Source organism: Schistocerca gregaria, chromosome 2 (genome assembly GCF_023897955.1).
Source record: "Schistocerca gregaria isolate iqSchGreg1 chromosome 2, iqSchGreg1.2, whole genome shotgun sequence".
Taxonomy (NCBI): domain Eukaryota; kingdom Metazoa; phylum Arthropoda; class Insecta; order Orthoptera; family Acrididae; genus Schistocerca; species Schistocerca gregaria.
The window spans coordinates 806,569,025-806,584,054 of record NC_064921.1 but is presented as its reverse complement, the minus strand read 5'-3'; the positions used below and the strand labels follow the sequence as shown (position 1 = coordinate 806,584,054).

At 39.5% G+C, this 15,030-nt stretch overlaps 1 protein-coding gene across 2 annotated transcripts in view; it reads right to left on the bottom strand.

Moving 5' to 3' along the window:
* Positions 1–15,030, bottom strand: part of LOC126335094 (uncharacterized) — a 789,781-nt gene that overhangs the window by 81,459 nt on the left and 693,292 nt on the right. For both annotated transcript variants that reach the window (XM_049998003.1, XM_049998004.1), the window contains exon 10: positions 6,134–6,311. In XM_049998003.1, coding sequence (XP_049853960.1) covers positions 6,134–6,311 — 178 coding nt within the window. The remainder of the gene's footprint in view (positions 1–6,133; positions 6,312–15,030) is intronic.

Below are 15,030 nucleotides of genomic sequence, written 5' to 3'. Positions count from 1 at the left end.
TATGGAGTGCTACAGAAATCATTCTGGCAGATTGCAAGAACATTAAAGTGCTCCGGTGTCTCGTTGAAGGTAGATGATGGTTTTCTGGTTGCTGCCAGGGAACAACAAATGCACCTCATCAGGGAGATTGTTTCATTTGCTGCAGAGAAGTGTTGGCAGACATATTATGGATCCTACTTTATGGTGAGTAAACAGCCTCTTCAAGAGAAAATTTCTACCATCTTTCTGAAAGCAGTACCTCCTGCAATTTTTGACATACACATACCCTATGACTAGAGTGTATCCATAGATACTGCAACTCATCAGTAAGGGAACCTCATTTCTTCTATGATTGTATAGTTGGTGGTATCCCTGTGAATGTGCTTATCTCCATGCTCTGTGATGTGTCGTGAGCAGTGGTATCAGTGAGGTGGTTTCTGTATCATGGTTACTTGTTTGGCGCAACTCGACTGGCGATTTATTTGCTGGACTGTGGCCTGTTTATCTGCTGTTACAATTTGTGATAGGTGATGGCAGACCTTGTCATCACACGGATGTTTCTCATGGCAGAAAGCTTTGGTGGGACCAGTTTCCCTTGAATCATTATACTCACTGTATACTTTTGATACTGTGGCACATGTAGAGACCACTACTTGTACAACCTCAGATTATTGTTGCATGCACTGGGAGTCCACAATGTAGTCACACTCATTTGCCCATCCTGCATTTACTGTCACACCAACAGGGTATCTCTCTCTCTCTCTCTCTCTCTCTCTCTCTCTCTCTCTCTCTCTCTCTCAACTTGGCAGCTATTTGTAATTAAATTCTGATGAATGCACAAGGTTAACATATCTTCCCATATTTCATATAAAAGGTAAAACTAATAATTAGATGTAACATCTCAGAAACCAACAAATTAACTGACAAGAACCCAACCACTCACGAAAATCAAATGTCTTCCCTAGGCTATGTCAAATCATTTATTAAATCTCTGCCTCATCCACTGTTTTTGTGTTAAGTTCACTGATATGTATTTTACTCATATTGGAACCCTACAATACTAAAATGTACAGCTTAAGTAAAATTCTGTTCATGGACAAACTGTACTCCTGGTTGTTAGTAGACAAAATACAGTTTTGGATAATGGCGGTCTACATTAAAAAGTATGATGCTAATAAAACTAATATTAAACTAATAAATTACTTAAAATAAAGAAGCAGTGCAGCTTTAAAGGTCGGTAACTTGGAGATTTTTGACCTAGATACTAGTATTTACCTAACAAAATAAGCAGTAACAGAAAATCAGTGGTGGAAACAATAAACAAAAATTAAGAATGCAACCACTCACGTGTAGTTGGTTGCTGTACAGTGCACAGACATATCTAATAGTACAAACACTTCGGGATCTTTCATGCTGCTGCTCTTTTTCAAGTTTAAGTACTTATTTTCCCATACAACCACACATACAGGGTGTGTCGAGAAAGAAATGTGTCAATTTTTTTGTGACAACGATATGACACAGATCATTCGAACTGGCTGGGGAGGGAAGGGGTGGGGGCATGGGGCAGAGGAGAGGGGGGGGGGGGATGGCCACCCATAACTTTCCAGCAGTAGGTCGCTAAATTGCCTCAATGCTTTTGGAGGATTAAGGCAGCTTCTTCGACGAACCTCTACGTAGAGGTTGTGTCGAATTTGGAGAGTGCTTTAGGGCAACACAGTGTGATAAAGTTTGGCATGCATATCAACAAGATACTCCTGGAAATTTTTTGCAATGTTTAAAGGAGCTTTTGGGCACAACAGCCTTTCCAGATCACAATTGAACATGTAGCACAAAATATTCAGAGGGGCTTGGGAAGAGTTTGGTGATGAGGTCCATGCAGGATGCCTGTCAGCACTGTGAATGGATGACCACGTCACTGGTGTGTGTCAGTTACTGAATTCAGACCATCGATAGAATGTTTGCTTGATGCCACAATTACTGGACTTGCTGAAAACAGCTGTTCATGAGATTGTATCAGAAGATATGGCCATGTGAAAGATTTGCGCAAAACTTGCTCCCAGAGTTTTGACTGATGTGCTGAAGCAACACCAAGTGAAAGTGTGTGAAGAATTCAAGCAACTCTGTGAAGATGGTTCAAATTTCCTGTGCAGAATGGCACATGACATCATCACCATGCCAGAAGAAAGCTTGCATGAGCAAGTCCTGGGTGAAGTCCGTGGCCATTGTTTTTTTTTTTTTTTTTTCCTTATTTTTCCCCAATCTGAGGGGGATAGTGCACCATGAGTACATACCCCCTGGTCAGACTGCAAACCCTCAATTTTAAAAATATGTGCTCCACAGACTGAATCACAATGGCACCCACATCCATAAGGAGTTCCACACTTCGTGGAAACCACTCAACTCGAATTGGTATGATGATGATGCTACAGTCTCAATCTGATCCTGATGGACTTTTTTTGATTCCTCAGCTGAAAAGGAACCTCAAATGAAAGCATTTTGAGATGATAGACAACATGCAAGCTACTCTGATGGCTTCCCTAAAGAGTGTCCCAACTGAGGAGTTCCAGAAAGCTTACAACACATGTAAATTGCACTGGCAAGAATGTATTGATGCAGAGGACCATGTTTCAAAAAACTTTACGTTGTTGAACTCTGAGGGATAAAGTTGTACAGGGACTGTCATATACCTCTCTGCAGTAGTGGCAAATTTAGTGTTATGTGAAAAATGACAGGTGAATTAAGGTTGAAGTTAAGGGTAAGGAGTGTGAAAGGGGCTAATGGGAGGTTTTGGCCGGTGATCAGAACCAGTCAACGTGCCTGATAGGCCCCAACAACTTTCCAACACCACAACAATCCCATTCCTGAAGTTCAACATGCCCTCCAGCAGCTCCTCTAAACACTGGGTCCATCCCAAAACCTAATACCTGAATTAATATTACTTATCAATCAACCTTTTAACTACATGCCAAAGCTCCTTGAGGTGTTCACTCCTTCACAGCCATTTACAACACTTCCTCTGACAGATCCTCTGCCTCCACTGGCAACACCTCCAACCAACAGTCTGCAACCACCCTTGCTACACACATAACACCACTCAACTCCTAGACTGTATCTCACATTTCCTGCCCCATTACAACCAAACTCCTTGCTTGTCACAGTGGACGATACATCCCTGTCAACTGACATCCTCCAGCTTGTGTTCTTCCTGCCAGGGAACACTACCTCCCACAGTGTCCTTCTGGACCTGCACTCACATCTCATTCCTAAGTAATGTTCTAAATTGTAATTATCTCCCCTTTGAAGGTCAAATCTGCAAAAAGTCTGTGGAAATACTGTGGGTACCCACATGCCATCCCCCTATACTAATTTATTTATGGGTGACCTGCTATATGCAAAATGAAAGATGACACCTTTCATGGAGAATTCTGGGGGCAGGTGAATATGCAGAACCACTTACAGCCGAGTCCAGCTCTACAACAGCTGCTTCACAGACCACTTCTATGTGGCCCCACCTGCTCCCCACAACACCAGATCTTATTAACTATGCACGTCCTCCATTCTTGCAGTCCTCACAGCTCAAACCTCACTAGAACTAGTCATTCTCCCTGACTTTATCCATACCATTTCCTCTCCTGCCATCTTCAACATCGTATCTGTGTTGTCCAAACCTTTCACTTGCTTGTGCATCCATCTCTTCTGCCCCTGCCCTCTGATACCATCTCACTGCTTCCTTGTTGAGTACATCACCCAGTCGTCTTAATCCTTTCTTTTCCTAAATTTCTGTCAGCCTAAGCAATCACAGTTGACACCACTGTGGGTGGATGTGTTTGAATCTCTGTGTGGTTGTGCGGGGAGAGCATGTTCCTCAACTAGGGAAAGAGTGGCGCCTCAAAAGGTGGCAAAGATTTTGCAGTATTACACATGTCTATGCACTGTGCAGCAATCAATTACAAATGACTGGTTGTCTCTTGTCATTTATGTTCATTATAACTAAATAAGCAAAACAATGAAATCTGCATTCATTCTTAGTTAAGTTAGTTACATGTATTGTATATTATTTGTACAATTTTTAACAAAATTGTGTGAATAGAGAAACTATTCTTAGTTTCGTCAGTATGTACTGTACTTCCTCGATTCACCACCAGTTGGCCCAACTGAAGGAAGGTAATGTTGACTTTGGTGTTTGTGTTGACATGCGACTCATTGCTCTACAGTACTAGCATCAAGCACATCAGTACTTAGCACCAACAGGTTAGTGTATCACGAATGTGGTTTTGCAGTCAGTGCAATGTCTACAAATGCGGAGTTGGCAGATGCCCATTTGAGGTATGGATTAGCATGGGGCAATAGCCATGGCGCGGTACGTTTGTATTGAGACAGATTTCCAGAACAAAGGTGTCCCGACAGGAAGACGTTCGAAGCAATTGATCGGCGTCTTAGGGAGCACGGAACATTCCAGCCTACGACTCACGACTGGGGAAGACCTAGAACGATGAGGACACCTGCAATGGACGAGGAAATTCTTCGTGCAGTTGACAATAACCCTAATGTCAGCGTCAGAGAAGTTGCTGCTGTACATGGTAACGTTGGCCACGTCACTGCATGGAGAGTGCTATGGGGAACCAGTTGTTTCCGTACCATGTACAGCGTGTGCAGCCACTATCAGCAGCTGATTGGCCTCCACAGGTACACTTCCGCGAATGCTTCATCCAACAACGTGCCAATCCTCATTTCAAAGCAAATGTTCTCTTTATGGATGAGGCTTCATTCCAACATGATCAAATTGTAAATTTTCACAATCAACATGCATGGGCTGACGAGAATCTGTACCCAATTGTGCAATCACGTCATCAACACAGATTTTCTGTGAGCGTCTGGGCAGGCATTGTTGGTGGTGTCTTGATTGGGCCCCATGTTCTTCCACCTACGCTCAATGGAGCAAGTTATCATGATTTCATACGGGATACTCTACCTGTGCTGCTAGAACATGTGCCTTTACAAGTACGACACAACATGTGGTTCATGCACGATGGAGCTCCTGCACATTTCAGTCGAAGTGTTCGTACGCTTCTCAACAACAGATTCGGTGACTGATGGATTGGTAGAGGCGGACCAATTCCATGGCCTCCACACTCTCCTGACCTCAACCCTCTTGACATTAATTTATGGGGGCATTTGAAAGCTCTTGTCTACGCAACCCCGGTACCAAATGTAGAGACTCTTCGTGCTCGTATTGTGGATGGCTGTGATACAATACGCCATTCTCCAGGCCTGCATCAGCGCATCAGGGATTCCATGTGACGGAGGGTGGATGCGTGTATCTTTGCTAACAGAGGACATTTTGAACATTTCCTGTAACAAAGTGTTTGAAGTCACGCTGGTACGTTCAGTTGCTGTGTGTTTCCATTCCATGATTAAGGTGATTTGAAGAGAAGTAACAAAACGAGCTCTAACATGGAAAGTAAGCGTTTCCGGGCACATGTCCACATAACATCTTTTCTTTATTTGTGTGTGAGGAATGTTTCCTGAAAGTTTGGCCATACCTTTTTGTAACACCCTGTATATACATGAATTGTTTCTGAGTATGGCTAGATGCCAACTATTTACAGTTTGCTAAACAGCCTGCTGGCTCAAATTTAATACAAATGAAAATGTCAAGCCTTAAATTGCTCATGTGGCAAGCAGCACACTTCTTTTTTTCTTTCAGCCTACAAATGTGACCAGTTTTTAATTATATGTATTTGTCAACTGAATAGAGAAGCTGATTGAGTTAAATGATTTAATAATTATAATATCATCTGCTTTTTCTTCAATGAATCTTTCTGCCTCACACTGTATGTTTACACCAAAAATGAATCTTTACAATAATTACAGATCTACTGCAAGGAAAGATACACTCTTAACATACACTATAAACATGCTGGGCCACATTTTAAATCCACAGAATGCAGGAAATATTTCTCATATTCAAGAATGAAGATATTATGAAGGGATTTTTCTCGCTCTGACTACTCTCTGCATTATGATGTAATATATCATGCTTAGTTACAATTTAAAAAAAATGAAAAATACAGGATGGAATGTAACAATATTGTTAACATTGTTAGTAACAATTTAGTTAGTTTGATACAGCAATTATTGAAAAAGTGCTTACAGTATGAACATAGCGTGAATGAAATTCAGTTGCCTCCTTGAGGAAAGTCAGACCAGGATGTGTGTCAACAACATCTTGCACAAGAGGTACAAAGTCATCTGCAACCAAAGGCCGCATTTGCCCTTTAGTGAGTATATACATGAAACGGGATGCCTGGTCATGACAGGATGACGATAACCTAAAATAAAAACAAAACAAAACAAAAGCATTCACTGTACTTCATTCAGTGACACACATTAGATTTCTTCTCCAAAATGATAGAGTATGATGGCTTAATCATAAAAATCCATAAATGAGTGTAATTATTTATCAAAGTCACTTGGCATAGACAATAAAATATTGTTATACTATAATCAGAAATAAGTTAAGCAAATAACTATGGTAATTGTATGAAAAAAAATGGTCACCAAAATGAAAGATATAGAAAAGATTCAAAGATCTGCACGATTCAATCTGAGCTTGTTTAGTCAATGTAAGAACATTACAGAAGTGCTCAACAATCAGTAGTGGATAATTTAACAAGAAGGTCATTATGCACACAGGAGAGACAACTCACAAAATTACATGAATCCATGTTCCAAAGTGAGCCATGAAACCTACTGCTGCCCCAAATGTACATCTCCCTTTACCATCGTGAAATTAGAATTAGAGAATGCCTGGCCAACATGGAGCAGTACAGACAGTCTTAGTTCCTGTGTACCATCTGTGAATGAAACAGGACAAAATACAAAAGGGGCAAAAGAGAGTGGTACACTCTGTAGCTTGTGTCACACCGGTTTGTGTCTCATGTATTATCAATAAAAACAGAAACAGAAAAACTTCAACTCAACACATAGTGTCTTATAGAATACAGATGTAGACAGATAAGAATATAGTTATATAGACAAAAAATTCAACATATCACATGGTGAATACAACACCCCCCCCCCCCCCCTCTCCCCCTACACACACACACACACACACACACACACACACACACACACACATACACACTATAAAGTAACATGATTTCATTAGAGAACCACCTGCATTAGACAATGGTGACTGAATCAAGAATGAAGGCACTTTTGCTCTCATGTAGAGGTACGATGTTTCCCTAACCTGGAGTCCTACATGTTACATTTAAATCTGCTTGCTATATGCAAGTCTTGGTCTTCCTCTATAGGTTTTATGTCCCCATTACCTTCCAATACCAAGTTAATTATATCTTGGTGGCTGAAGAAGTGTCCTACCATCCTATCCTTTTTTACTTAAGTTGTGCCACAAATTTCTTTTCTCCTCTTTTCAATTCAGTACCTCTTCATTGGACAGCCAGTCTACCCATTTAATCTTCAACATTTCTCTGTAGCACCACATAACAAAAGCTTCTATTCTTCTCCTATCTCTTCTGTTTATCGTCCACTTTTCTCTTCTATTCTCTTCACAGGAGCTCAGTCCGTCAGTTCACCTGATGATGGCGACATGTATGATCGCTGAAATCTTGTGCCCGTTGGACACTGTAGACCAGCAGTACACCCGTGGATATTTTGATTATCAAATACGCCGGGAGAAACTCAAGAATCACAACTAACAAGCTGTCTGCCTGCATGAATGGCCACCTGTGGCCAAACTGCTTCATAGCCTGTGCCATCTGGGTTCTTCCTACCACTACCACCACCACCACCACCACCACCACCACCACCACCACCACCTTTCTCTGAATTGCACAGATGGGAACTCTCCTTATGACATGCCCTTCATTTCCATAACCATTCAGGTTCAACCTTCCCTAGTCCCTGCCTTCCACTGCTTATCCTTCTGTGCTTCCACTCCAGTATTACAAACACCTTCTACTCTGCAAATGCATCTACGTAGTCCTTTCCCCTTCTCTGCTTTGCTCTCTCTCCTCTCTTCTCTCCACTCTCCCCCTCCTCCCCCCGCCCCCCCCCCCCCCCCCATCCCCCAGCACAATCTTCCAATGCTGACCCTTGAAGAACTATCCTGTACCCACCATATTCCTCCAACACACACTCACAGGCAGCATTACAGCACTTTGCACACCCTTACCCTGTTATACCTATCCCTCCTCACCCTACAATTCTTCTATACCCCCATTACCCATGCCAGCTACATTGCTGCTCTTATCAGATGCAGTCGGGAGATGAGTCTTAGTGGCTGGAGGTGACAGTGGCTACATGTGCATGAAATGTTCTTCTGTGAATGTGTATGAGTTTTCTACTTCTGAGGAACTTTGTCCAAAAGCTGAATATTTCTACCATTCTTTTTCATTGTGCCTATCAACAATTCAATTTCTCCTCTATGTATGAGTAACAATCTATCCTGCCTATATTACTGTTATTCCTTACTGGGCTTTCCATTGTTCAATAGACGAAACATTTTTTTTCTTTTTCAATAACTTTTTCCTTGTTATTGCCAATCTGTGTTTTATATATTCTTTATTTCACCCATTGTCAGTCATTTGGTGTCAAAGTAACAAAGACCACTGACTCCTTTCAGGTCTTATTTCCTAATCTAATTCCCCCACCATTGTCTGATACAGTTAGGCTAGATTCAATGATGTTCATCCTATAAATTCTTTTCAGGACACTATCCATTCCATTCAACAGATCTTCCAAGTCCTTTGGTATTTATGACAAAATTACAATGCCATTGGCAAACCTTTATAGTTTTTATTTTTTCTCCCAAACTTTTTCCAAATACCACCTTTATTTCCTTTACTGCTTACTCTACACACAGACTGAATAACAAGGGATTTAAGCTATGAAACTGACTAACTTCCTTCTCAACTACAGCCTTTCTTTCATACCAATACATGCACTTTGATTCTGTACAGGATGTAGATAATCTTTTTCTCCCTCTATTTCATCTCTGCCATCTTCAGGCTGTCACAATAACAGCTCTCACTGACTAAACAGGAGATGATATGAAGGCTGTCTAGTTACTGTGTGCCTTTAAAATAAAATAAACAAATGAATTCACCTCTGATGGTTTAATCTGACTGAAAAATAGTGTCACTAGGTTGAACATAAGAGCAAACAATGTTAAATAACATACTCCAACTGCAATGTTTAAATTTTACCTAAAACTGTTTATTGTCTTTAAAATTTGCATATTAATTCATAGGCTGCTAAAAGTAGCTGTGTGATTAAGTGATTTGAAAACAACTGGAACCTCTTAATAGTGGTTAGCAAACATCCTATATAAAAATAATACACAAAAATAGCTGGAAAATGCAGATAGCTAAAATTTTACAGAAGCTAACACTAATTCACATATAAAAAGAGTCTAATCAACACACAATGCACTAACCTAAGTGTTGATTAACAGCAGAAAATATTCAAAAGTCTTTCACTGGCAAACTGAGTTAAAGTCTAGACTCAGTGCACAAATTCAGAATCCAAATGAACTTCACATGCAAAAATACATGTTCTGCTGAACTAATGATGGAAATTAATCAGAGTCCTGACTGATGCAGAACAAATTTAAGTCCTCAATGAAGTTATGTGAAATATTTCTAAGAGTCATAAATGTGTGTGGCTGAATGACTGCTCAGACCAGGATAGATCTTGTCTCTTCACATTTGAACCATATGGTCTATAATCGTAAGTTCACTACCACCCTTTCAAAGCCTCCCCTCTATGGAATCACCCTGCATCTATGTTGCTTAATGACTTTGTATTTTCACCAGCCTGATATATAACTTTTTACACATAAATGATATCCAAAATCTGATTGGGCCATTAGTTGTGCACTAAATTTCTAATCGAAACTGATAACTTACACTTAATATTTGTGTAGTAATTTGGGCAAAGTTTAAAATTAAACAAATGCAAAGTTTTGTTGCAGGTCTAAAAATCAGTTCATAATCCCTATGCTGTCAATTATTAAGATAAAAATGGATATTTTTTCTTCCTCTTTTCAGAAGTTATCACAACAATGATAGCTGTAATTGTTTCTAAGTTGCATGTGAAACTATGCAAATTTATCAATAATGAATTTAAAAAACACACAATAAAAAATATAAATTTTACAAACTAACTGTTGGATCTGGTGTACAATTTTGTTCATCAATGCATACTGCCTTGCTGATTGCATATGTGTCTTGCATCAGATTATATATTGATTTTTAATTAAAGTTCAAATAAAAAGTATCCCATTACAAAACATGTGAGTAGTTCATTTGGTGCGCATCACTGAGAGCTACAGTTTGGGTGCTTGACCTCTTTTGTGCCACAAATATTATAAAAGTTATTAAATATTTGCTGAATTTCAGTCACAAAATCATCTCGGTGCTGTATATCCTAACTTAAATTAATTACAAATCATATCTGTATACTGACATATTGTTTTTCACTTTATATATTACAGTTTGCACTGTGGGTGCACGTATGTGAACAATATAATATATGCCACTGTGTCCACTAGAGGGCAAACTACCATAATTTCTGCTACTTTGAATCTGACATGTCAAAATGAGAGGGTGGTTTGAAAAGTTCTCAGAATCACCACAAGCGGTCAGCGCTAGCGCAACGAGTTTTTCACATGATATTCATTGGACTGTTGCCTGTAAACACGTGCCACATCAGCGCTCTTGGAAAAGAGCTGTGGCAGTGACGTGGCTCTCTTGTTGTTCCCATGTAGTGATTTGCAAAGATGGAAAAAACACATTCGAGCAGTGATTAAGTACTTCATAAAGAAAGGTATGAAAGCAAAGGACATTCATGCCAATTTCCAGAATACACTGGGGGACTCTGCTACTTCATATTCAACTGTTGCCAAGTGGACAAATGAATTTAAATTTGGTCGGGAGAGCTTAGATGATGATCTGTGCAGTGGTCAGCCAAGATGTGTCACTACTTCATAAATCATTGCAAAAGTACACTAAATGGTCATGGAGGATCGCCGATTGAAAGTGCATTAAATTGTTCACGCTTGCCAGATGTCATCTGAAAGGGTATATCACATTTTAACTGAAGAATTAGAAATGAAAAAATTATCTGCAAGATGGGTGCTGTGGCTCTTGATGCTGGATCAAAAAAGCATGAGAATGGACATATCGGAACAATGTTTGGCCTGTTTTAGGAGAAACAAACAAGATTTTTTGTGCCAGTTTGTGACCACAGATGAAACTTGGGTGCACTACTATACCCTAGAGACAAAACAACAGTCAAATCAGTGGAAACATGTTGATTCTCCGCCACCAAAAAAAGGAAAGACAATTCCTTCGGCGGGAAAGGTCATGACATCAGTGTTCTGGGATGCAAAGGGGATTCTGTTTGTAGATTATCTCCCCACTGGGCAAACAATTACTAGAGAATACTATGCTAACCTGCTGGACAAACTGCAACAAAAGATATGGGAAATAAGGCCAGGTTTCGCAGGGAATAAAGTCATCTTCGATCAAGACAATACGTACCCACACACACGTGCCATCGTCATGGCAAAATTACACAAACTAAGGTATGAGTTGTTGCCACATCCGCCTTATTCACCTGATATGGCTCCATCAGACTTCCACCTCTTCCCAAAACTGAAAATTTTTCTTGGTGGATGAAGATTCACTTCAAACGAAGAACTGATAGCCAGAGTTGACAACTATTTTGCAGGCCTGGAGGAAACTCATTTTCGAGATGGGATCATGGCACTGGAACATCACTGGAGCAACTGCATTAATCTACAAGGATACTACATTGAAAAATAAAAGAAGTTTCAGTGATGTAAGTAGTTTTTTTCTATTCCATTCCGAAAACTTTTCAAACCATCCTCGTAGCTCAGCTGCCTGGCTGCCATGTCCACTGAGAGCTGGCTGCCATGGGCACCGGAAGCAGCCATGAGCCAGCAGCCAACACACCACCACTGCCTTGCCTGTATCCATGTGTGCCCACCCTATATGTCCCAGAGCATCACTCGTGACAGAAACATATCATCCATGCACAAATATAATCTGTTATGTCACAAGGCTTACAAGTGACAAAATACTACATTCATCAGACCTTTGCCCAACACTAAACAGGATGAAACTTGATACAACATTTTTATGCTAATTGCTAATGGCAATAAAAAGTTCAGCTTCTTATTTGCAGAGCTCTTCAAGATAAATAAAATTATGTAAAACAAAATTTACAGCTCCCATGAATAAGTAACTTCCTGACAAGTTCATAAGTATTGGCTAAAAGCAATCACTGTGTTTGATGATATACCTAGCTTTACAATGTCAAAACAAAATCATTTTCTGTAAAGCTCTTGTTGTTCTATAATAATTTTAATTTTATTGGTGTTCTGATTTATGTTAATAATATCAATTTCATTTGTTTTATTGTTTGATTGAATAAGGAAATAAGTGCGGCATGTACACGACAGGTGAATCTTTACAACAGTATGCAACCGAGAGAGCATGGGAACATGCATTTGCATTGTGTCTGAGCCACACCAGTATGCAACTGAGAGAGCATGGGAACATGCATTTGCATTGTGTCTGAGTCACATACATAGGAGAAATTATGAATTGCAAGTAGCCTGTCTACAGGAACTTCAGAATGGGATTGGTTCGAGGCGACCACCTTGGATTTGGCCAATCAGAAACAAGAAATTTTGCACACATTTAAACTGTGAACAGGATCGCAAGCTCAATTAAGGAGGTGTCTGTGTACAGCACTATAATGGTTGATTGTGTCATCAATGAGCTTTGAAAAAATGTATTAATCATAATAAATCATGAAATATAAGTGATTGAAAAATTCAGAAAGTATTTAAGAATGAAAATAAATGATGATTACGGAAACTCTGGGTTTTTTCTGTGTGCACTCTGACTTTATTTCAAAGAACTAAAATTCCACATTAATTTGCTGTCCAATTGTAATTGAGAACTTCATAACTTGAAAGTACACATTCACGAAGTACAGGGCATTCATAAAAGAATGTCCCCATTATAAATTTTAATACTATCACCTATAAGTGTTTTACAGTTCTGGTTGAACATCACAATTAAACTGTAACTCAAACAGTTTCAGATAATGAGTACTGCTTTGTTGTTTGTACTACGACATATGCCCCACACACTAAATGGTGATTCCTGAATGTAAAGCATTTCGTGTTCTGCAGTTTGCTAAGAATGAATCTGTAATTTTGGTTCAACATGTATTTTGTTTAAAGTTTAATTCTGACCCCTATGTTGCAAAAACATCTGCCACATGTGAGGCGGAGAAAAGAAGCTCCTGCTTCCATTTCTCTGGACTTGTTAACAGAGCTGTCGGAAGAAATGGATTTTAGGTTGGATGTACACCATGTCACTAAAGATGCACACATTGAACATTTGTAAGAGAAAATACGTTAGTTTACCATCTATTTCATGTATGATCTGTTTTAGTTCAAACAAGACTGTTATGCTACAGGAACTGAGACATTATTTGATGGACTATGTGCGCATTCAAACCATGGAAAATCATTGTGTATTTTCATTATTTGGTTGGTTACTTATGACTTAATCGGGCATGTAGGTTAGAAAATTTTAAAAAGTAAATGGATAGGTTAAAGTTAGATATAGTGGGAATTAGTGAAGTTCGGTGGCAGGAGGAACAAGACTTCTGGTCAGGTGAATACAGGGTTATAAATACAAAATCAAATAGGGGTAATTCAGGAGTAGGTTTAATAATGAACAGGAAAATAGGAATGTGGGTAAGCTACTACAAACAGCATAGTGAATGCATTATTGTGGCCAAGATAGATACGAAGCCCACACCTACTACAATAGTACAAGTTTATATGCCAACTAGCTCTGCAGATGACGAAGAAATTGAAGAAATGTATGATCAAATAAAAGAAATTATTCAGATAGTGAAGGGAGATGAAAATTTAAAAGTCATGGGTGACTGTAATTCGATAGTAGGAAAAGGGAGAGAAGGAAACATAGTAGGTGAATATGGACTGGGGCAAAGAAATGAAAGAGAAAGCCGCCTGGTAGAATTTTGCACAGAGCATAACTTAATCATAGTTAGCACTTGGTTCAAGAATCATAAAAGAAGGTTGTATACATGGAAGAATCCTGGAGATACTAGAAGGTATCAGATAGAGTATATAATGGTAAGACAGAGATTTAGGAAACAGGTTTTAAATTGTAAGACATTTCCAGGGGCAGATGTGGACTTTGACCACAATCTATTGGTTATGACCTGTAGATTAAAACTGAAGAAACTGCAAAAAGGTGGAAATTTAAGGAGATGGGACATGGATAAACTAAAGGAACTAGAGGTAGTACAGAGTTGCAGGGAGAGCATAAGGGAGTAATTGACAGGAATGGGGGAAAGAAATACAATAGAAGAAGAATGGGTAGCTTTGAGGGATGAAATAGTGAAGGCAGCAGAGGATTAAGTAGGTAAAAAGATGAGGGCTAGTAGAAATCCTTGGGTAACAGAAGAAATATTGAATTTAATTGATGAAAGGAGAAAATATAAAAATGCAATAAATGAAGCAGGCAAAAAGGAATACAGACGTCTCAAAAATGATATCAACAGGAAGTGCAAAATGGCTAAGCAGGGATGGCTACAGGATAAATGTAAGGATGTAGAGGCTTATCTCACTAGGGGTAAGATATATACTGCCTACATGAAAATTAGAGAGATCTTTGGAGATAAGAGAACCACTTGTACGAACATCAAGAGCTCAGATGGAAACCCAGTTCTAAGCAAAGAAGGGAAAGCAGAAAGGTGGAAGGAGTATATAGAGGGTCTATACAAGGGCGATGTACTTGAGGACAATATTATGGAAATGGAAGAGGATGTAGATGAAGACGAAATGGGAGATGCGATACTGTGTGTAGAGTTTGACAGAGCACTGAAAGACCTGAGTCGAAACAAGGCCCCCGGAGTAGGCAACATTCCATTGGAACTACTGACGGCCTT